The following is a 22423-nucleotide window of genomic DNA, read 5'->3' on the forward strand; positions in this document are numbered from 1 at the left end:
ATGATGGACAATCATACTACAGTGAGCACATTCCTTCTGTGGGGGTTTTCCAGTTTCCCAGACTTGCAGGGTCTCCTCTTTGTGATGATTTTCTTCTCCCATGTGACCATCCTAGCTGCAAATGTGTGCATAATGGTGGCCATCAAGCTGAGTCACAACCTTCACATCCCCATGTATTTTTTCCTCTGTGGCCTGTCCTTTTCAGAAACTTGTACCACTATGGCAATCATCCCCCGCATGCTAGTGGACTTGCTGTCAGATAGCAAGGCCATCTCTCTTCCTGAGTGTGCCACACAGATGTTTTTCTTCTTTGGCTTGGGAGCCAATAACTGCTTCATCATGGCTGCCATGTCTTACGACCGTTACACTGCCATTCACAGCCCACTGCGCTATAAGGTCTTGATGACCCATAAGATCTGCTTTCAGTTCATCATGGCCTCTTGGATGGCTGGGTTCCTGGTTTCTCTGTGCATCGTCATCACTGTATTCAACTTGTCTTTCTGTGACTCCAACATCATCGAGCACTACTTCTGTGACATCTCACCTGTGGTCTGCCTTGCCTGTGATTACACCTCCCATCACGAAATGGCTATTTTTGTGCTCTCTGCCTTCGTGTTGGTGGGCAGCTTTGTTTTCATTATGATGTCCTATGTCTTCATTGTGTCCAGAGTTGTGAAGATGCCTTCTGCCAAGGGGAAGTATAAGGCCTTCTCCACTTGCTCCTCCCACCTCACTGTGGTGTGCATACACTATGGATTTGCTGGCTTTGTCTATTTGAGGCCCAAGGACAGGGACTCATTCCGTGAAGACATGCTGATGGCGGTCACATACACAGTGCTGACACCTCTGCTTAACCCCATCGTTTACAGTCTCAGAAACAAAGACATGCAGACAGCTCTAAGGAAGGTATTAGGCAAGACAAATAGGTTCATCCCTCAGATGGGGAGTAGAAGAACACCGGACATTAAAAATGTACAGACTGTTGATAAATAAAAGTGGAAAAAGTAGAGTATTTCCAATAAAATCATTAGTTTGTGTGCAAAGCAATTAAAGTGTATTCTAATTGTCTGATATGCCCTGGTCTCACTCCTTTCCTATTACAAAACCACAGGTAGTTTTACAATATTTTAAGATGAAAAAATATTTAAAAATGTTATTACACATATGTGTACATATACGCATATAAATGCATATACATACAGGCACACACGCATGTAGTAAACATATCAAAAAGCAGTTTGGAAAACCATTTTCATAACCTTTGTTGCCTTTGGAAGAAGAAAAACATACTAAAATGGAAAAGGAGAAAAAAATGAAAGAGCAATGGAGAAGGAAAGAAAAAACACGAATTCACTTAGTCAAAAGAGGAAAAACTATAAGCACACAAACTTAGACTTGAAATGAGTGAAAGGCTACAAATATAGAGAAATTTCCAGGAATTTTAAGAAATACCTTGCTCAATTCTATTCAAAGAAATAAGGAAACTAGATGGGAATGGAAGAATTTCTGGAAAAATAAACTGATGAAAATTACTGCAAAAGACATTTTTAACATACCAAATTTCAGGAATAATATAGAAAAGTCTGTCAAAGAGCTATTTTTCCTATTGCCCAGCAAAGGAGTAGGCCGGATGGTTTCATAATTAACTTTCTCAAGACCTCAAAAAGCAAATAATTCAAACACTATTTGAGTTAGAGCATAAAGATAAATAGCTTCTAATTTATAAAAATCAGAGAGGTGGAATGTGCTATATATAACTGAAGAATCTAATTGAGGCCATTGTGGTAAGGTTCTCATGTGGACTGTGGAAGATGTTAGATGATGTCAGGAAGTCTAAGCATTTTGAAGTCACATTGTCTGATGGCACAGCCAGATGATATGAAGTTGCCAAAGCTGAAGGTCTGAGATGGGAAAAGATCAAGAGGTTGGTGGCAATTTGCTAATAAATAACAAGAAGTGGGGTGGTCAGTAAAAGACTCTGAGGACAACAGTGCAGTTGACCCTTGAAAAACATAGGTTTTAATCCACTCACATGTGGATTTTTTCAATGTAGTAGAGTAATGTAAATGTCTTTTCTTTCCTTACGATTTTCTTAAAAGATTTTTTTTTTCTCTACCCTACCTTGTTGTAAGAATACGGTATATAATACACATAACATGCAAAATATGTGTTAATCAACTCTTTATGTTATCAGCAAGGCTTCCCGTCAACGGTGGGCTATGAGTAGTTAAGTTTTGGGGGAGTCAAAAGTTTTTGACTGTGTGGGGATCAGTGCCCTAAACCTCTGCATTATTCAAAGGCCAACGATATATTATTTCTTAGCTGGGTAAGATTGGTGCCAATGAGGGAAATGTTTTGTCATAAATATGCAAACAAACGATTTAGAAATATAGTAAGAAGCTAGGAGAATGCCAAGTTGTGGCTGGCCTATAGAATAAGGAAGTGAGCAACTTCTGTTCAACAGAGCTGAGAAGCAATTGTGCCCTTCTCAGACAACAAGGTTTAGTTAAAATGAAGAGATAGAGAATGAGCTCTGTGTAAAGTCGATGGGTAGAGTGGAGAGAAGATTCCGGAATGGAAGCAAAACGTCTTGGGAGAAACCCCTGAAAAGAAATAAGAATCTCAAGAGAGGAAGCATGAGGTTGTGCTATAGTGAATACAGGTGAGGAGAGTTCCCGCAGGGCTTGAAACTGAGATTCAAATCACAGCTTCATTGATTATATGTGGTGTCACAGCCTATTGGGTCTCCAGGTCTCAGTCTTTGTTCAGCACTGAATTAAAATTTGGCTAGAAGTTCTCTGACCAACCATTTCACAAATTTCACCATTGCATCTTCACAAATGTCCCCTAATTCACACGAAAGTCTCTGTTTCCTCATACGATCAACTTTACCTTTTTCATCTCATTAAGTCTCAATTTTGACTAAAAGGGATTTACTCCTGGGATGCAAGGTTGGTTTTTTATTATTATTCTTATTACTAAAGTTTATTTTGAAAGAGATAGACAGAGAGAGACAGAGAGAGAGAGCGCACTCATGAGCAGGGGAGGGGCAGAGAGAGAGGGAGAGAGAATCACAAGCGGGCTCCATGCTGTTAGCACAGAGCCCAATGCAGGGCTTCACCTCACAAACTAGGAGATCATGACCTGAGCAGAAACCAAGAGTTGGACGCTTAATCGACTGAGCCACCCAGGTGCCCCAAGGCTGTTTTAACATATGCAAACCAATCAATGTAATACACCACATTAATAGAATGAAAGATGGCAGAGCAGCATGGAATTTTTTTTTTTTTTTTTTTGCCTCTCTCATCCTTGAATGCAGCTAGATCAACACAAATCACCTTGCACACCTAGGAAACTGATTTAAGGATTAACATAACAATCTGCACAACTTGAACCACAAAACTTGGCAAGTATAGTACAGAGAGGTGAGCTGGGGGAGAGAGAAGGCTCAGAGGGTAGGGGGCTGTTTTTGCTTGTGGAGAGAGAACAGAGATGGGGGGAGAGTACAGGAAAAGCACTCCCCCTCAAAAGCAGCTGGAAAGAAAGAGAGTGGACTGAACAAAAAAGGGAGAAAGGAGAAAGGGACTGCAAGGGAATGAACAGAGAAAGGAGAAAGGAGAGGGTTTAAATTCCATTAAGATGCTATAAAAAGGGGAGTGCAGAGTCTGAAACTCCACAGCTCATACCTGGTGGACCACAGAATACCACCAGAAACTCCAACTCTACAAGCATGATAATGGCAATAAATTCAAATCTTTCAGTACTCACTCTAAATGTCAATGGACTACACACTCCAATAAAAACATAGGGTAATAGAATGGATAAGAAAACAAGATCAATCTATATGCTGTTTATAAGAGATGCATTTGAGACCTAAAGGCACCTTCAGATTGAAGGTATGGGGATGGAGAATCATCTATCATGTTAATAGTCACCAAAAGAAAGACGGAGTAGACATACTGGTGTCAGACAATCTAGATTTTAAAATAAAGACTATAACAAGAGATGAAGAAGGGCATTATATCATAATTTAGGGGTCTAGCCGCCAAGAAGATCTAACAATAGTAAACATTTATGCGCCAAACGTGCAAGCACCCAAATATGTAAATCAATCACACACATACAGAAACTCATTGATAATAACACAATAATAGTAGGAGACTTCAACACCCCACTCACAGCAATGGACAGATCATCTAAACAGAAAATCAACAAGGAAACAATGGCTTTGGATGAGACACTGGACTGGATGGACTTAACAGATACATTCAGAACATTTCATCCTTAAGCAAAATAATACACCCTCTTCTTGGGTGCACATGGAACATTCTCCAGAATAGATCACATACTAGAACATAAATCAGCCCTCAACAAGTACAAAAAGATCGAGATCATACCATGCAAATTTTCAGACCACAATGCTATGAAAGTCAAAATTAACCACAAGAAAAATTTTGGAAAGATAACAATACTTGAAGACTAAAGAACATTCTACTAAAGAATGAATGGGATAACCAAGAAGTTAAAGAGGAAATTAAAAAGTACATGGAAGCTAATGAAAATGACAACACCACAGCCCAAAACCTTTGGGACACAGCAAAGGCAGTCATAAGAGGAAGTATATACCAACTCAGGCCTTCCTAAAGAAGGAAGAAAGGTCTCAGATACACAACCTAACGTTACACCTTTAAAGAACTGGACCCTCCCCCGTTCATGCTTTGTCTCTCTGTCTCAAAAATAAATAAAATGTTAAAAAAATTTTTTTAAAGAACTGGAAAAAGAACAGCAAATAAACCCCAAACCAGCAGAAGACAGAAAATAATAAAGATTAGAGCAGAAATCAATGCTATTGAAACAAAAAAAAAAAAAACAGTAGAACAGATCAATGAAACCTGGAGCTGGTTCTTTGAAAGAATGAACAAAATGGATAAACCCCTAGCCAGTTTGATCAAAAAGGAAAGGGAAAGGACCCAAATAAAATCAAGAATGAAAGAGGGGAGGTCACAACCAACACTGCAGAAATACAAATAATAGGGGAATATTATGAGCAATTATATGCCAATAAAATGGGTAATCTGGAAGAAATGGACAAATTCCTAGAAACATATACACTACCAAAACTCAAACAGGAAGAAATGGAAAATTTGAACAGACCCATAACCAGTAAAGAAATTGAATTAGTAAGAGATCTCCAAAAAACAAGAGTCTAGGGCCAGATGGCTTTCCAAGGGAATTCTACCAAACATTTAAACAAGAGTTAACACCTATTCTCTTGAAGCTGTTCCAAAAAATAGAAATGGAAGGAAAACTTCCAAACTCATTCTATGAAGCCAGCATTACCTTGATTCCAAAACCAGACAAAGACCCCACTAAAAAGGAGAACTACAGACCAATTTCCCTGATGAACATAGATGAAAAAAAACCTCAACAAGACAGTAGCCAACCAGATCCAACAATACATTAAAAGAATTATTCACCATGACCAAGTGGGATTTATACCTGGGATGCAGGGCTGGTTCAATATCCACAAAACAATTAACGTGATTCATCACATCAATGAAAGAAAGGACAAGAACTACATGATCCTCTCAATAGATGCAGAGAAAGCATTTGACAAAATACAGCATCCTTTCTTGATAAAAACCCTCAAGAATGTAGGTATAGAAGGATTGTACCTCAAGATCATAGAAGCCATATATGAAAGACCCACCACTAATATTATCCTCAATGAGGAAAAACTGAGACCTTTCCCCCTAAGGTCAGGAACATGACAGGAAAGTCCACTCTTGCCACTGTTATTCAATGTAGTACTGGACAATCAGAGAATACAAAGGAATAAAAGGCATCCAAATTAGCAAGGAGGAAGTCAAACTTTCACTTTTCACAGATGACATGATACTCTATATGGAAAACCCAAAAGATTCTGCCAAAAAATCACTAGAACTGATTCATGAATTCAGCAAAGTCACAAGATATAAAAATCAATGCACAAAAATCGGTTGCATTCCTATACACCAATAATGAAGCAACAGAAAGAGAAATCAAGAATTGATCCCATTTACAATTGCATGAAAAATCATGAAATACCCAGGAATATACCCAACCAAAGAGGTGTAAAATCTACATACTGAAAATTACAGAAAGCTTATGAAAGAAATTGAAGAAGACACACACAAAGAATGGAAAAATATTCCATGCTCCTGGATTGGAAGAACAAATATTGTTAAAATGTCGATACTACTCAAAGCAATATACATATTCAATTCAATCCCTATTAAAACAACACCAGAATTCTTCACAGAGCTAAAACAAACAATCCTAAAATATGTATGTGACCAGAAAAGATCCCGAATAGCCAAAGGGATCCTGAAAAAGAAAACCAAAGCTGGAGGCATTAGAATCCTGGACTTCAAGCTATATTACAAAGCTGTAATCATCAAAACAGTATGGTACTAGCACAAAAACAGACACTAAGATCAATGGAACAGAATAGAGAACCCAGAAATGGACCCACAAATATATGGCCAACCAATCTTTGACAAAGCAGGAAAGGATATCTTCTGGAATAATGACAGTCTCTTCAGCAAATGGTGCTGGGAAAATTGGACAGCGACATGCAGAAAAATGAATGTGGACCACTGTCTTACCCCATATACAAAAATAAACTCAAAATGGATGAAAGGCCTACACATAATACAGGAAGCCATCAAAATCCTAGAGGAGAAAGCAAGCAAAAACCTCTTTGACCTTGGCCGCAGCAACTTCTTACTCAACACGTCTCCAGAGGCAAGGGAAACAAAAACAATAATGAACTACTTGGACCTCCTCAAGATAAGGTGAGGTCCGAGGATGCAGAGAAAGAGGATCTCTTTTGCACTGCTGGTTGGAATGCAAGCTGGTGCAGCCACTTTGGAAAACAGTATGGATTCCTCAAAAAATTAAAAACAGAACTACCCTACAACCCAGCAATTGCACTACTAGGTATTTATCTAAGGGATACAGGTGTGCTGTTTCAAAAGGGCACATGCACCCCAATGTTTATAGAGGCACTATCAACAATAGCCAAATTATGGAAAGATCCCATATATCCAGCGACAGATGAATGGATAAAGAGGATGTGGTATATATATATACAATGGACTACTACTTGGCAATCAAAAAGAACGAAATCTTGCCATTTGCACCTATGTGGATGGAACTAGAGGGTATTATGCTAAGCGAAATTAGTCAGTCCGAGAAAGACAAATATCATAGGATTTCACTCATATGAGGACTTTAAGATACAAAACAGATGAACCTAAGGGAAGGGAAGCAAAAAGAATATAAAAACAGGGAGGGGGACAAAACAGAAGAGACTTTTAAATACAGAGAACAAACTGAGGGTTGCTGGAGGGGTTGTGGGTTTGGGGATGGGCTGAATAAGAGGCATAAGGGAGGATACTTGTTGAGATGAGCACTGGGTGTTATACATAGGGGATGCATCACTGGCATCTACCCCTGAAATCATTATAGCACTATATGCTAACTAACTTGGATGTAAATTAAAAAATAAATTAAAAATATAAAAAAATAAAAATAAAAAAACAGAATGAAAGATTAAAAACCACACGCTATCAATAGGTGTGGTATACATACACAATGGAATATTATTCAGCCATAAAAAAGAAGGAAATCTTGCCATTTGCAACAGCATGGGTGTTGTAGACATTATGCCAAGTAAAACGAGCCAGACAAAGAAATAAAAGTACCGCCTGATCTCACTTAGATATGGAATCTAAGAAAATCAAATTCATAGAAGCAAAGAGTAGAATAGTAGTTGCCAGCATTGGGGAGGTGGCAGACATGGGGAGATGTTGGTCAAAGAGTACAAAATGCAATTACGTAGAATGAATTTGTTTTAGCAATCTAAAGTACAGCATGGTGAATGTAGTTAAAAATACTGTATTTAATACTGGAAATTTGCTGAGAGAGTAAATTTCAGGTGTTTTCACCACACCAGAAAATGGTAACTATGTGAGAAAATGGGTATGTTAATGAGCTTGACTTCATTAATCATTTCACTATGTATATGTATGTCAAAAATCATCTTGTACACCTTAAATATATACATTAATAAGAAAATTAAACATTTTTACAGATTAAAAAATGGCAACTCGTACTTTATTCACATCATTTGAATGGAAACTATTGTATTTTTTTTTTAACATTTATTTATTTTTGAGACAGAGAGAGACAGAGCATGAACGGGGGAGGGGCAGAGAGAGAGGGAGACACAGAATCCGAAGCAGGCTCCAGGCTCTGAGCCATCAGCCCAGAGCCCGACGTGGGGCTCGAACTCACGGACCGCGAGATCGTGACCTGAGCCGAAGTCGGACGCTTAACCGACTGAGCCACCCAGGCGCCCCAAAACTATTGTATTTTTAAGAACCATTTCTTTGTGAACTTCTTGAAAGAAAAGCAAATGGCATACTCAACTTTGTGTTCTCAGTTCATAATCTAGTGTCAGGAATAGAGACTAAATAAATATTCACTGAATTAGAATTAATGTTTAACCAACAGATATTTGTCAAATGCTCGCTCTGTACCAGACATTGTACTTTGAGCTAAGGATAATTCATTCAACCTCCCACATCACTACTTTCACCCACCCAAGTTTCTGCAACTGCATTTCCAACTAGAAATAATCATTCTACTCCTATCTTTCTGTATGTCTCAGTTTAAATGTCATTTCACCAGTAAATCCTTCCTTGAGCCTCACAAACAAATGCATTTGCAAAATGATATCAAGAGGGATAGAGACTGAGCAAAAAGCTACAGCCTGGGGCTTTAGGCGGCATGGCAGGGTGAGTACATAGAAGTTTGAGGTTAGAGGGGCGCCTGGGTGGTTCAGTCAGCTGAGCGTCTGACTTCGGCTCAGGTAATGATCTCACAACTTGTGAGTTCGAGCCCTGCATCAGGCTCTGTGCTGACAGCTCGGAGCCTGGAACCTCCTTTGGATTCTGTCTCCCTCTCTCTCTCTCTGCCTCTGTCTCACTCTCAAAAAATAAATAAACATTAAAAAATTTTTTTAAATTAAAAAAAAGTAGTTTGAGGTCAGAGATGCCAAGGCAGCTAAGACTTTCGAGGCCAAGATCCTGGAGAGGAAAAACTGAAAAGATGTGAGCCCCAAATCCTTTGTGTAATTTCTTTTTAAGGAATGTGACTACTTCCGAGTTGCACAAGGGCTGGCGAGAGATCAAAACACCAAGTGGAAATCAGACTGTGGGAGGCAGAAGATCTTACCAGAGATTCTGGCATTTTGTAGTGCTGGCTTGATAGGCTGTTTAAGGTGGAGGGGACCTATAACACCTTATGCTTTTACTTCAGAGTCCTAAAAGACCATACCTTAGGGGTAATTGCTACATCCTAGAAATAAGTCAAATCCGAATTAGATCCTCCCCAACAAAGCACAGCGCCTAACCTACACTGGGAATACCACCACTGTTTTACTACGATGCAAGTTTAGAAGCTATTGTATAAGAATACATAGAGTTGTTTTATTATGTGAATGACCCATTTGGGGACTATAATTCCATTTCTTCAAAGGGATTAATCCAGTGCTCTATCTGCCTGCTAGAAGAATACTGAATACACTTTGGAGGAAGATAATCTCATCCAGAAACTCTACAATTTTTTATCTATACTGCCTATCATTCAAAACAAAACGATAAGGTATGCCAGTGATTTGCCAGGACCAAATGAATAAAAAACAGGTATTTCAAAATAAATGTTAATAACATATTTAAGAAAAACAGAAGAGTAACATGAAGAATCACACCAGAGAACTAAATGCAAAAACTTTTTTTTTAAAGAAAAACAAAATAAAAAGTATCAAGTTTAAATCTTGGAAATGAAAAATAAATTAGGACTTCAGCAGATGAATTCATAGTAGATTGGATACAGCAGAAAAGAGGGTTAGTAAACTGAGAGGTCAGCAGAGAACATACATGTTACTGGATGAAGAAAAAATAATAATAAAAATACAAAAAGTGTGAGAGCTATACTGGAAGTTGTGAAAAGATCTAACACATGTGCAATGAAGTCCGAGCCAAAAGGAGAAGAAATTTCTGAAGAAATATTCAATGATAATATTCCAAACACAAAAGACCATGAGCTACAAATTCAAGACATCCTGCATCTTCCAAATATGGTAAATGTAGGAACAATCACACTTCCGGAAATCATAAGACAGGAAGCCAAAAGCAAAATAAAGTGTGAAAAGCTTGAGGGTGCTGGTTTGCAAACCCCTCCTGGGAATTTTCAAGGTAAGATTTGAAGCCAGCCCCCTACACAGAGGGCAGCGAGAAACCAAAGAAAGATTGGACGCCACGTCCAGGTTAGAAGGTGGCAGTTGTAATAAGCAAGGGGAATTTACATACCAGGGCTTGTCTCTGGCGGCAGCAAGACGACAAATGGATCCCCACACCCACCAGCGGAACTTTAACAGCTTGTAAATAGGCCTTAAATGGGTGCAGTCACGCAGACCATGCAGGTGTTTTCAATACCACGTTACTATCTCAAGGCTGTGTTCCTTGGAGCAGCCTCTGGGAGCGGGAAAGGAGAGCGGAACCCACATTCCAAGGACAGGGGAGGTGCGAGCAGCCCCTGAATGCCCGGGTCCAGCTCCAGGGTCAGTGGGAGCAGCCCCTGAATGCCCGGGTCCAGCTCCAGGGTCATCCTTTTTTGATGACTTTTGATGTTCCCCAACAAGAGGGAAATGAAAGACATATTCCCTTTGAAAAAGAGGAGGGGAGAAGGAGGGAGGAAAACTGAAAGCTAAACTTTTTAGAGAAATGGTAGAAGCACGAGAACAATTACATCTTAAAGGTGCTTGAAGATATTTCACGGATAACCTAGAATTCTACCCAGAGTTATCTTCAAGAATGAAGGTGCACAGAAGGTTACCAATACATTGTATCAATGTCCTTTTCTTGGTTTTGTGTGGTACTGTAGTAAGCCCTGGGTGAAATTAAATAAAGGGTTCACAGGACCTCTCTGTACTATCTTTGAAGCTTCCTTGAATCTAGAATTATTTCAAAATTAAAAAAAAAAAATTAAGTGGAAAAAAAATGAAGGTGGAATAACTTTTTATGACCAACCCCCCCAAAACAAGCAAACAAAAAATCCCCAACCCCAAACCCACCTGAAACTGTTAAAATTCATCACCAGCAAACCTGTATTAAAAGAAGAAATAAAGTTTTTTAAGCAGAAAGAAAGTCAATGCTAGTATAGGCATAGTGCTGAAGAAAGGAATGAAGGGCACAGAAAGAATGAATGTCTGGGGAACTAGAGCAGGTGCAGTAGTTGAGGGAACAGCTTTGGGAAATAATTAAGAAATAGAGTTGGTCTACATTAATAGGCAGATGATAATCCTATCACCTCCACTGCCTGAAGCCTCAGATTAAAATGAGAAAGAACTGAGTACTCTCTTGTAGAATCTTCCAAAATAGCAACTTTATTGAAGTATAGTAATTTGCATACACACAATTTAAATCTACAGCTTGATGACTTCTGACAAATGTAAACACTTGTATAACCATCACCCCAATCACAGTACATGATGATTTCCTTACCCCCAAGAAATGATCTCTTCTCTTCCCCTTTGCCTTCAATCTTCTCCAATACTCCACTACAGGTAAGGTTCACAGAATGGCAGGAATGTCACTGACTTGCTAAATCCCAATCTACTGCAGAAGAAAAATTTCCTGAAATTTATATAGACTAAGAATATTTTAACAATACAACAGTTTTGGATCTTTAAAATTTTTTCCCAGGTCATACTTCTTTTTTTTTTAAGATATTATTTTTAAGTGATCTCTACAGACAACATGCTTCAACTCACAACCCTAAGATCAAGAGTCCCATGCTCTTCCAAATGAACCAGCCAGGTGCCCCACCCAGTTCATATTTCTGCCTTCTAAGTAGCAAACTACAATCTAAGTGATCAAGAAGCTTCCAAAAACATTTTTTTACAAAAGGAGTTTTTGATTGTTCCCAGTCTACAATCCATAGTAATCAGGAAACTTCAAAAAATAAAATTCTTACAAAAGGAGTTTTTGATTATTCCCACAGGGATATTCTTTTTTTAATTATTATTTTTGTAATGTTTGTTTTTATTTTTGAGAGAGAGAGAGAGAGAGAGAGAGAGTGCACGAGCAGGGCAGGGGCAGAGAGAGAAGGAGACACAGAATCAGAAGCAGGCTCCAGGCTTCGAGCTGTCAGCACAGAGCCTGATGCAGGGTTCGAACTCATGAACTGCAAGATCATGACCTGGGCTGAAGTTGGATGCTTAACTGACTGAGCCACTCAGGTGTGCCGCCACAGAGATATCCTTGATCCTTATTTTTTGATGTGCTGTTTGGGGAAAATGCTTTTGACCATTCCTAATATTCTCTATCCCCCTTTGGAAGAGATATCTACTAGCATAACACACTTAAAAAAATTTTTTTTTAATGTTTATTTATTTTTGAGAGAGAGAAAGAGAGACAGAGAGCACAAGTGGAGGAGGGGCAGAGAGAGAGAAGGAGACACAGAATCCAAAGCAGGCTTCAGGCTCTGAGCTGTTAGCACAGAGCCTGATGTGGGGCTCAAACTCACAAACCGTGAGATTATAGCCTGAGCTGAAGTCAGACACTTAACCAACTGAGCCACCCAGGTACCCCCATAACACACCTTTCTTAGCCTTCACTCCTTCCTTCCCTAGAAGTAATAAATTAGCTGATAGTAAATTTGGAGGGGAAAACTAGATATATAATAATATTAGCTCCGTACCTTAACAAAGTACCATAAACTGAGTGGCTTAAACAACAAAAATTGTTTCTTTCACAGTTCAGGAGTCCAAGATCAAGGTGTCAGCAGGGTTTCTTCTTTTTGAGGACTGTGGGATTCCTTCCATCTCTCTCACTTAGCTTCTGATGGTTTGTGGGCAACCTTTGCTGATCCTTGGCTTGTAGAAGCATAACCCACTTCTCTATTTTCATATGAGGTTCCCCCTATGTGCTGTCTGTATCCAAATTCTTCTTTTTTTTAAAAAAAAAATAAGGATACCAGTAATATTGGATTAGAAGCCCAGCCTCCTCCAATATGACTTCATCTTAACTAATTACACCTGTAACAACCATATTCCCAGGTAAGATCACATTCTGAGATACTGGTGGTTAGGATGAATTTTTGAGGGACACACTTCAACCCATAACAGAAATCCCAGCCTTTTGCCCTCCCCTTTCTCTTGGGAGTGAGTCTGCCCTCAGTGCTCTGGGCTGCTCTTGGCCCTGCTATAAATGGATGGAGACAGGCCTACTCTCACTGCAGAGACCAGGGACAGGGAAGGAGAGTGTCAGATTCTGGGATTCAGAACATGAAAACACATGTCCACAAATATGTGTCACATACTCTAATATCAGCTCCTTCATTGGTGTAGGTTAATATTTTTGCTCTCCCATATGCCTTCTCTTTTTGCCATCTCCTCGGTTGATTGAGAACTTGGGAGGGAAAAGATAAGTGTCGATGCCTATCCTCTCCACTAAAAGTTGTAACAGTGCCACACACCCTACACCTGGGTGATTGGATTATTGAATCCCTTCAAGTGGAAATATGAAGGAAAAAACCTCAGCATGGACTTACCACAATCAACTGGGGAGTCTTTACATGCCTAGACAGAAGAGACTTAGATATGGGAGACGCCAGTATGCAACATGTCTTCCACCTGACAGAAGGAATGGGGTGGAGGGAGGCAGACTATTTTGATGGGTGTGCAGTGAGAGTTGCCCCAAATCTCTTGCAGTACTAGGCCTTACAAAGAGTTGCCACTAATTGGGAAAGAACCAGAGGAAAAGGAATAATTTTGTGAGAAATACGATAAATATAGTCAGGGCACACTGAGTTTGAGAGTCTTGGGGGGAAAGGCCAGTGAAGAAGTTCATCTGTCCTTCAAGGAAGGTGTGTAGGAACTCTGTCACCACACCAGTGGCAGCTGAGCTCATGGGAGAAGATAAGATTACCTATGGGGATCATGGGGAGGAGGAGAGGGAAGAGGGCAGAAGATGAATCCTGGTGAAAAGCAAAGTATAGGAGGAAAGATGAAGACAAAGACTTCCAGAAACACTCATTGAAAAACTTCAACCACCAGAGTGCAGATCTCCCACCGTGACTCGAACATGCCCTTTTCCAAGACTGAAGTCATACCTTTGGGAGCCCTCTCTTTGCAAAGGGCTGTGTCCGTGCTGACTTTGGCACTTTACCAGCTCAGCTTGCAAAGTGGTCCCTCCAAAGTGTCTCAGAATTTGTCTGACATTATTCATATGCTAACAAAATATATTAGCTAAAATATTAATCATAAACCATTGTGAAAGGCATACAGGAGGCAGGGAATCAATTTAGAGGCAACTGCCATAACCAGACGGGATCATAAGCGCCAAAAGTTCAGTGGAAGAAGCAGGGACAGTGGACGCCTCCTTGAGAGACATTACAAAATGTGTGGCAAACGTATTATTTGCCTGACCCATAATTTCATGCCTCCTACCTATAAATTATTGCTGAAACAAAGTCCCAATGTCCCAGTCTCCCCCTCCAAAGAAACCTCAGCTTCTGAAATCTTACCCTAGACTCATCTGGTAAGACTTACATTGTAAAAAGAGTTGGTACAGGTGTATACAAGGTCTCTTCTGTGTTATCTGGGTTGGATCTCTTAATGGCCAAGCAGAGGAATCATGATCTTTGTTCTCACTTCAATAAAGTGCACATAGAGGCTTTCTGGAGACATGAACATCAATGCTCCCAAATGTTTAAATATACATTGACAAAGGCAAGGCAGTACCTTTAAAGGAAGTGGCCTGAACGTCCTGACTTGTCAATATTATCTTTTATTACAGATCTGTTGGGGACAAATTTTTTCCCCAAATGTTATTTAACTAGATGGAATTCAATTAAATCTGATCTTTGGTGGAAATAGCTCTCTGTATTTAATATAGGACTCACAACTGATTAATGAAACTATTTTGCAAGCAGGTATTCTTACCTTGAACAGTTCATATTTAATTTGAATGAAACAGATTTCCACATTAAATGATACATTTAACTTCTTATATGGAAGTAAACATTGGCTTTTTACATTTATAGGAGCTCTTCACTATCAAAGTGATGAAGTTAATGATAAATATCATTAAAGTATCCAGCACAAATGTTTCCCCGAATCATTGCTTTGTTATTTATGGATTTATATCTGATCTGATTCAGGAAAACCAGTGTGTTCTGGCCATTAGTTTTCTCATGGCCCCTTTCACCTCCTTGTTCCTCAGACTGTAGATGAGGGGATTCAACATGGGGACCACCACTGTATAGATGACAGATGCCACTTTGACCTGATCAGCTGAATAACTGGACTTGGGCATCACATAAACGAACAAAACTGTCCCATAAAACAAAGTGACGGCAGTGAGGTGGGAAGTGCAGGTTGAGAAGGCCTTCTTCCTCCCCTCAGTAGAGCGCATATTCAGAATTGAGTGGAGGATGTAGCTGTAGGACACAATTATGGTAAACAGTGTGCTTATGAGGACGGATGCAGAAGAGATGGCGGGAGATATTTCAGCAATAAAAACATGGCCACAAGAAAGCTTCAAGAGTGGAAAGAGGTCACAGAAAAAATGGTTGATTTTATTTGGTCCACAGAAAGATAGATTCATCAGACAGCCTGTAAATGATGAAGCGTTCATGCATCCACCCAGGTAGGAAGCCCCCAGTAGGAGGAAGCAGACCACTGAGGACATCTGGGTGGAGTAGAGTAAGGGAGAGCAGATGGCCACATAGCGATCATAGGCCATGGTAGCCAGCAGGAAGCATTCTGTAGTCCCAAAAGTGACATCAGAGCCAAGCTGGGCTATACAACCAGTGACAGGGATTGTTGTTTTCTCTCTTAAAAAACTCATCAGCATGATTGGTGTGACTGAAGTGGAATACCCAATGTCCACAAAGGCCAAATGGCTGAGAAAAAGGTACATTGGGGTGTGCAGCTGTGGGCTGCTTCGGATTAAGATGATTATACTGATATTTCCCACGATGGTAACTACATAAACTCCTAGAAAAATCACAAAGAAGATGGCACATAGTGTGGGATTATCTGTTAATCCCAGAATAATGAACTCTGTCACTGCTGTGTGGTTTTCAGTCTCCATCTATTCATTTAATGGTGGCTATTGAAATCAGAACCAGAGGAGATTAAAATGGTTGAAATTACCCCACATTTAATGAAGATACATGTAGAGAACCCTACAATTAAAATTTTTAAATGGTAACTTTGCCTCACTTCTAGAATGTGCACACAAATTTTCTTTTCAAATTCCATGAATATATTAAAATTGGAGACTCAATTACCTTAGAATTCAGCTATTTTACTCCTATACTGTATAAAATACTGTAGAGTAAGTCTTCCCCATGTGTACAAGAATATGTAAAATGATGTTACAGCAATACTGATTGTAATAACATAAACTGTAAATAACCTAAGTGATTATAGAAAGGTCAGCTCTTGATTTTCTACCCTCATCCCAAATGTGCCTCTGCACCAGTATTCTCTTTTCAGTAAATACTATCACCATTTATCCAATTACTGGACCAAAAAGTATCGAGTTGATTTTGACATGTTTTTCTGACTTGATCCTTTTCCTGGAATGAAAAAAAAATCACATCCTTAGTTATCATTGATACCAAGGGCTGGAAAGTGTTTATGTTCAAGCTGAATGGGCCAAACACAATTTTTCTTATTGTTATGAGCTAAATCCAGGATATTTTGCAAAATCTTCCAAGATTTATCTCTCACATCATACTTTTTCATGCTTCTTGGATTACATGAAGCAGAGAAGAGTCCAGGTATTTTTATGGACTGGGATTAATTGGAAAGTGAACTGAAGCATTTGGAGACCTACACTGGTAAGTGATGGTTTCATCGGTTGTAGTATGAAACTATAGGGAAATAAGAAGTGGGGGCATATGATGGTGATGGGGGGAGAGAGTAGTTAGAGAGGTATGGATGGAAGTAGCCAGCTAGGGAGGCTAGGAAATTGGATTGGAAGAAAAACGATCATTTCAGAATAATATTCCCTTGGTTCAAATTAGAGCACATAATCAAGGACAGGGGAGAGTATGTTAGTTACATTCGGCCATTTCCATGGCTTTTCTAGATTAAAGAGCAACATATTCTCCAGAATAATTTGATTTTTCTTGAAGAACTTCAATCTGAAGACTTAAGAAAACATACATACATAACTATCAGCAAGCATGGACATTTCCCCAAAAGTTGTGTGTGAATCATGACCATGATATCCTACAATATGAGCAGTACTAGGGTTATGTGTCTGAATTCTCACATTCTGGCTTTTGTTTTTTTTTTTTTAACAAGACAAAGCCTCAGCCTGAAAAGAATTACTTTAGAAAAAATAAATGTATGAAAGGCACAAAAGCTTTCAAAGTTGGATATGAGTGCCAGGAGGGAAGGCAAAGTGATGTGCACAAAGACCATGGACTTTGCAGCCACACAAACTTGATATCGGTTTCTAGCTCTGCCTATCACTATCTATGGAATCATAGGCACATTGAAAGACATTGTTGACCTTCTGTTTCCTCTTCTATAAAAAGGAAATAATGATACATACCTTATGTGATTCTTGCGTTAAATGAAATGATGTGGATGAAAATACCAAGCACTGTGCACACAACAAATAGATGCTCAATTACTAGTGATGAACTTGAAATAATCAACTTGTAACTTCTGGTACATATAAGAGAATCAAATATTTCAGTATCCCTTAACAAAGAACAGTATAAATTTGGGACACATCCACTACAACATTAGGGATAGGCTCCAAGGAGTTGTCACTGTAAAGCAGTGCCATATTTAAGTGAGGCTTATGTCATTTGAGATAAGGCCCAAATCACTTACGTCACTTGTAATTACAAGTTAATTTCTTTATTTGTCCTGGAAAACTACACTGAGAATCCACTGGGATAGAGAAATTACATGCACATATCTACTGGGACAGAGAAATAGCATGTAAACCTGATTATGTAAAAGTGTGTGAATGAAATACTTTCTCAATACTCTGTGGTTCCTTTTATTTTTTAATTAAATATAATAATTAAACATTTCAATTTAAATAAACTGAAAAATATTATAATATTTTACTACCATTGAAGTTGATTATTAGATCAACATGACTAATATGGCTGTGACAATTTGTGACATTTATGAAGTGTGGCTATATTCAGTGGCCCAGGTTTTCATGTCACCTATGTTTAGAGATAATGTGGGTTTCCTAGTACAGTTTAACTTATAAACATGAGTCCATTGGAATTGCAATATTATTTTCAACATAAGTGATGTAACTTTTAAAAAATCATATGTATTTTTACATGTAATGTGGATCTAGGACACTTCACATACATCCCATGCTTATTGGTGGAAGAGATTCTCACGCACATGCTATTCCCTCTCCCCTTTGCCAACCTTAATCCATCAACTCTTAATAAAACAATGAATCTCACACTAACATTTTTCTTAGAACCCTGCCTACCACAACTTCCACATTGACTGGCAGATTGTCAAAGATACATGGCCACAATCAACTCTGGTTGTATTCTTGAACCATGGCCACATAGCAGAACATTCTCTAAGGTTGAAGGTCAGGTACCTTTGATTCTGGGCTTGAAGAGCCCATTAGTCAATAACCTTCAGAACAAAGCTAAATGTGATAATTCATATTAGGAGGTTCTAACACCTCAAACACCTCAAAGCCACCAAATTAGGAAATGGGCATACTATGAGACTCCCTCTGTCCTAGAAAGATACTATTCCTTTAGGTTTTTTTTTTAATATGAAATTTATTGTCAAATTGGTTTCCATACAACACCCAGTGCTCATCCCAAAAGGTGCCCTCCTCAATACCCATCACCCACCCTCCCCTCCTTCCCACCCCCCATCAACCCTCAGATTGCTCTCAGTTTTTAAGAGTCTCTTATGGTTTGGCTCCCTCCCTCCCTAACTTTTTTTTTCCTTCCTCTCCCCCATGGTCTGTTAAGTTTCTCAGGATCCACATAAGAGTGAAAACATATGGTATCTGTCTTTCTCTGTATGACTTATTTCACTTAGCATAACACTCTCCAGTTCCACCCATGTTGCTACAAAGGGCCATATTTCATTCTTTCTCATTGCCAAGTAGTATTCCATTGTGTATATAAACCACAATTTCTTTGTCCACTCATCAGTTGATGGACATTTAGGCTCTTTCCATAATTTGGCTATTGTTGAGAGTGCTGCTATAAACATTGGGGTACAAGTGCCCCTATGCATCAGCACTCCTGTATCCCTTGGGTAAATTCCTAGCAGTGCTATTGCTGGGTCATGGGGTAGGTCTATTTTTAATTTTTTGAGGAACCTCCACACTGTTTTCCAGAGCGGCTGCACCAGTTTGCATTCCCACCAACAGTGTAAGAGGGTTCCCGTTTCTCCACATCCTCTCCAGCATCTATAGTCTCCTGATTTGTTCATTTTAGCCACTCTGACTGGCGTGAGGTGATATCTGAGTGTGGTTTTGATTTGTATTTCCCTGATGAGGAGTGACGTTGAGCATCTTTTCATGTGCCTGTTGGCCATCTGGATGTCTTCTTTAGAGAAGTGTCTATTCGTGTTTTCTGCCCATTTCTTCACTGGATTATTTATTTTTTGGGTGTGGAGTTTGGTGGGTTCTTTATAGATTTTGGATACTAGCCCTTTGTCCGATATGCCATTTGCAAATATCTTTTCCCATTCCATAAGTTGCCTTTTAGTTTTGTTGATTGTTTCCTTTGCTGTGCAGAAGTTTTTATCTTCATGAGGTCCCAATAGTTCATTTTTGCTTTTAATTCCCTTGCCCTTGGGGATGTGTCAAGTAAGAAATTGCTGCAGCTGAGGTCAGAGAGGTCTTTTCCTGCTTTCTCCTCTAGGGTTTTGATCATTTCCTGTCTCACATTCAGGTCCTTTATCCATTTTGAGTTTATTTTTGTGAATGGTGTAAGAAAGTGGTCTAGTTTCATTCTTCTGCATGTTGCTGTCCAGTTCTCCCAGCACCATTTGTTAAAGAGACTGTCTTTTTTCCATTGGATATTCTTTCCTGCTTTGTCAAAGATTAGTTGGCCATACTTTTGTGGGTCCAGTTCTGGAGTCTCTATTCTATTCCATTGGTCTATGTGTCTGTTTTTGTGCCAATACCATGTTGTCTTGATGATTACAGCTTTGTAGTAGAGCCTAAAGTCTGGGATTGTGATGCCTCCCGGTTTGGTCTTCTTCAAAATTACTTTGGCTGTTCGGGGTCTTCTGTGGTTCCATACAAATTTTAGGATTGCTCATTCTAGCTTCGAGAAGAATGCTGGTGCAATTTAATTGGGATTGCATTGAATGTGTAGATTGCTTTGGGTAGTATTGACATTTTAACAATATTTATTCTTCCAATCCATGAGCATGGAATGTTTTTCCATTTCTTTGTATCTTCTTCAATTTCCTTCATAAGCTTTCTATAGTTTTCAGCAGACAGATCTTTTACATCTTTGGGTAGGTTTATTCCTAGGTATTTTGTGATTCTTGGTGCAATTGTGAATGGGATCAGTTTCTTTATTTGCCTTTCTGTTGCTTCATTATTAATGTATAAGAATGCAACTGATTTCTGTACATTAATTTGGTATCCTGCAACTTTGCTGAATTCATGTATCAGTTCTAGCAGACTTTTGGTGGAGTCTATCGGGCTTTCCATGTATAATATCATGTCATCTGCAAAAAGTGAAAGCTTGACTTCATCTTTGCCAACTTTGATGCCTTTGATTTACTTTTATTGTCTGATTGCTGATGCTAGAACTTCCAACACTATGTTAAACAACAGCAGTGAAAGTGGACATCCCTGTGGTATTCCTGACCTCAGGGGGGAAGCTCTCAGTTTTCCCCCATTGAGGATGATATTAGCTGTGGGCTTTTCATAAATGGTTTTTATGATGTTTAAGTATGTTCCTTCTATCCCGACTTTCTCGAGGGTTTTTATTAAGAAAGGATGCTGAATTTTGTCAAATGCTTTTTCTGCATCGATTGACAGGATCATAGGGTTCTTATCTTTTATTAATGTGATGTATCACATTGATTGATTTGCGAATGTTGAACCAGCCCTGCAGCCCAGGAATGAATCCGACTTGATCTCCTTTAGGTTTTAAGGAAGCCCAACTGTGGCTGATAAATGACACAAACAGGTGGCCATCAATTCCACAAAAATATCTCAGATTATATCTGCGAGAATTAAATTCCCTTCATTCCTGTCCTCCTCTCAACATTTTGTTCACACCATTTGATTAGTATCCATTATAGTTGGAACATCTTGCTCTTTCCTTGGTTGAAAGTGCAGTGTCTATGACTATTTTTGTATCCCTCTTTAATGGTGCAACACTGAGAATGTAGGAGGCACTGAATACGTTTGTTGAATTAGTGTTAAACAATTTTTAGAAAATCTTTGTATGTATCAGATACTATACTAGGACCTAAAGATAAATAGGTACTCCCACAACTAAAAACCATTTTATGGTTATATTCATCACTCCACCCCCTTTCAACAGAAGACCAATTCCTAGTCACCTTAGGTCTCAGGTTTAAATTTATTTCACCGTTCAAACTTCTTCTGACACCCTAGACTAAGTCATAGTCTCATGGTGTATAGTTTCAGAGAATCCTGAAATATGTTTTGCATCTATTACACTTTTAATTATGATGATACTAGTGTAAATAATTGCTTCGGGTCTTTTATTTTTATTTTTATTTATTTATTTTTTTTTTTGGACTACTTTCCTACACTTACATGAGGGAAGGATCATGTCTGCTTTGTTCCACACTTTATGCTGAGGACATTGCAGAGTGCCTGGTACATAGCAGTACCAGTACTTGACACGAGACATCTCGACAGGCTTTTGGGTGTACAATACGGTCTTGTTGACTACAATACAACGTTCTGCAGCAGATCTTTAGAACGTATTTCTCTTGCTCAACTGCAACCTGATGCCTGTTGATTAGCAACTTCCCATCTCACTCCAATTCCAGCCTCTGACAAGCATCATTCCACTCTTGAGTCTGTGACTTTGAATGTTTTAGGTACACCATAAAGTAGAATCATTTAGTGTTAGTCCTTCTGTGACTGGCTTATTTCACTCAGCATAATGTCTTCCAAGTTCATCCATGTTATCACATATTGCAGAATTTCCTCTTTTCAAGACTAAAAAAGATTCCATTGTATGTATATATACCAAATTTTCTTTATCCATTTACCTGTGAGTAGACATTTAAGTTGCTTTCTCATATCTTGGCTATTGTCAATAGTGCTGGAGTGAA

The 22423-nt window shown here is 38.9% G+C and overlaps 2 protein-coding genes across 2 annotated transcripts; one reads left to right on the forward strand and one right to left on the reverse strand.

The window, feature by feature from the left end:
* On the forward strand, nt 1-993 carry LOC109271034 (olfactory receptor 10T2-like). The gene has a single exon (XM_019456065.2). It carries the CDS (start codon nt 1-3, stop codon nt 991-993), a length of 993 nt encoding a protein of 330 aa, XP_019311610.2.
* Nucleotides 994-12192: 11199 nt separating this feature from the next.
* Nucleotides 12193-16262, reverse strand: LOC109271094 (olfactory receptor 481). The gene has a single exon (XM_019456198.2). The coding sequence runs from the start codon at nt 16206-16208 to the stop codon at nt 15270-15272; it is 939 nt and encodes a 312-aa protein (XP_019311743.1). The 5' UTR covers nt 16209-16262; the 3' UTR covers nt 12193-15269.
* Between the last annotated feature and the right edge of the window lie 6161 nt (nt 16263-22423).

The sequence above is a fragment of the Panthera pardus genome, unplaced genomic scaffold (genome assembly GCF_024362965.1).
Source record: "Panthera pardus isolate Hobbes unplaced genomic scaffold, ASM2436296v1 HiC_scaffold_12, whole genome shotgun sequence".
NCBI classification, from domain to species: Eukaryota; Metazoa; Chordata; class Mammalia; order Carnivora; family Felidae; genus Panthera; species Panthera pardus.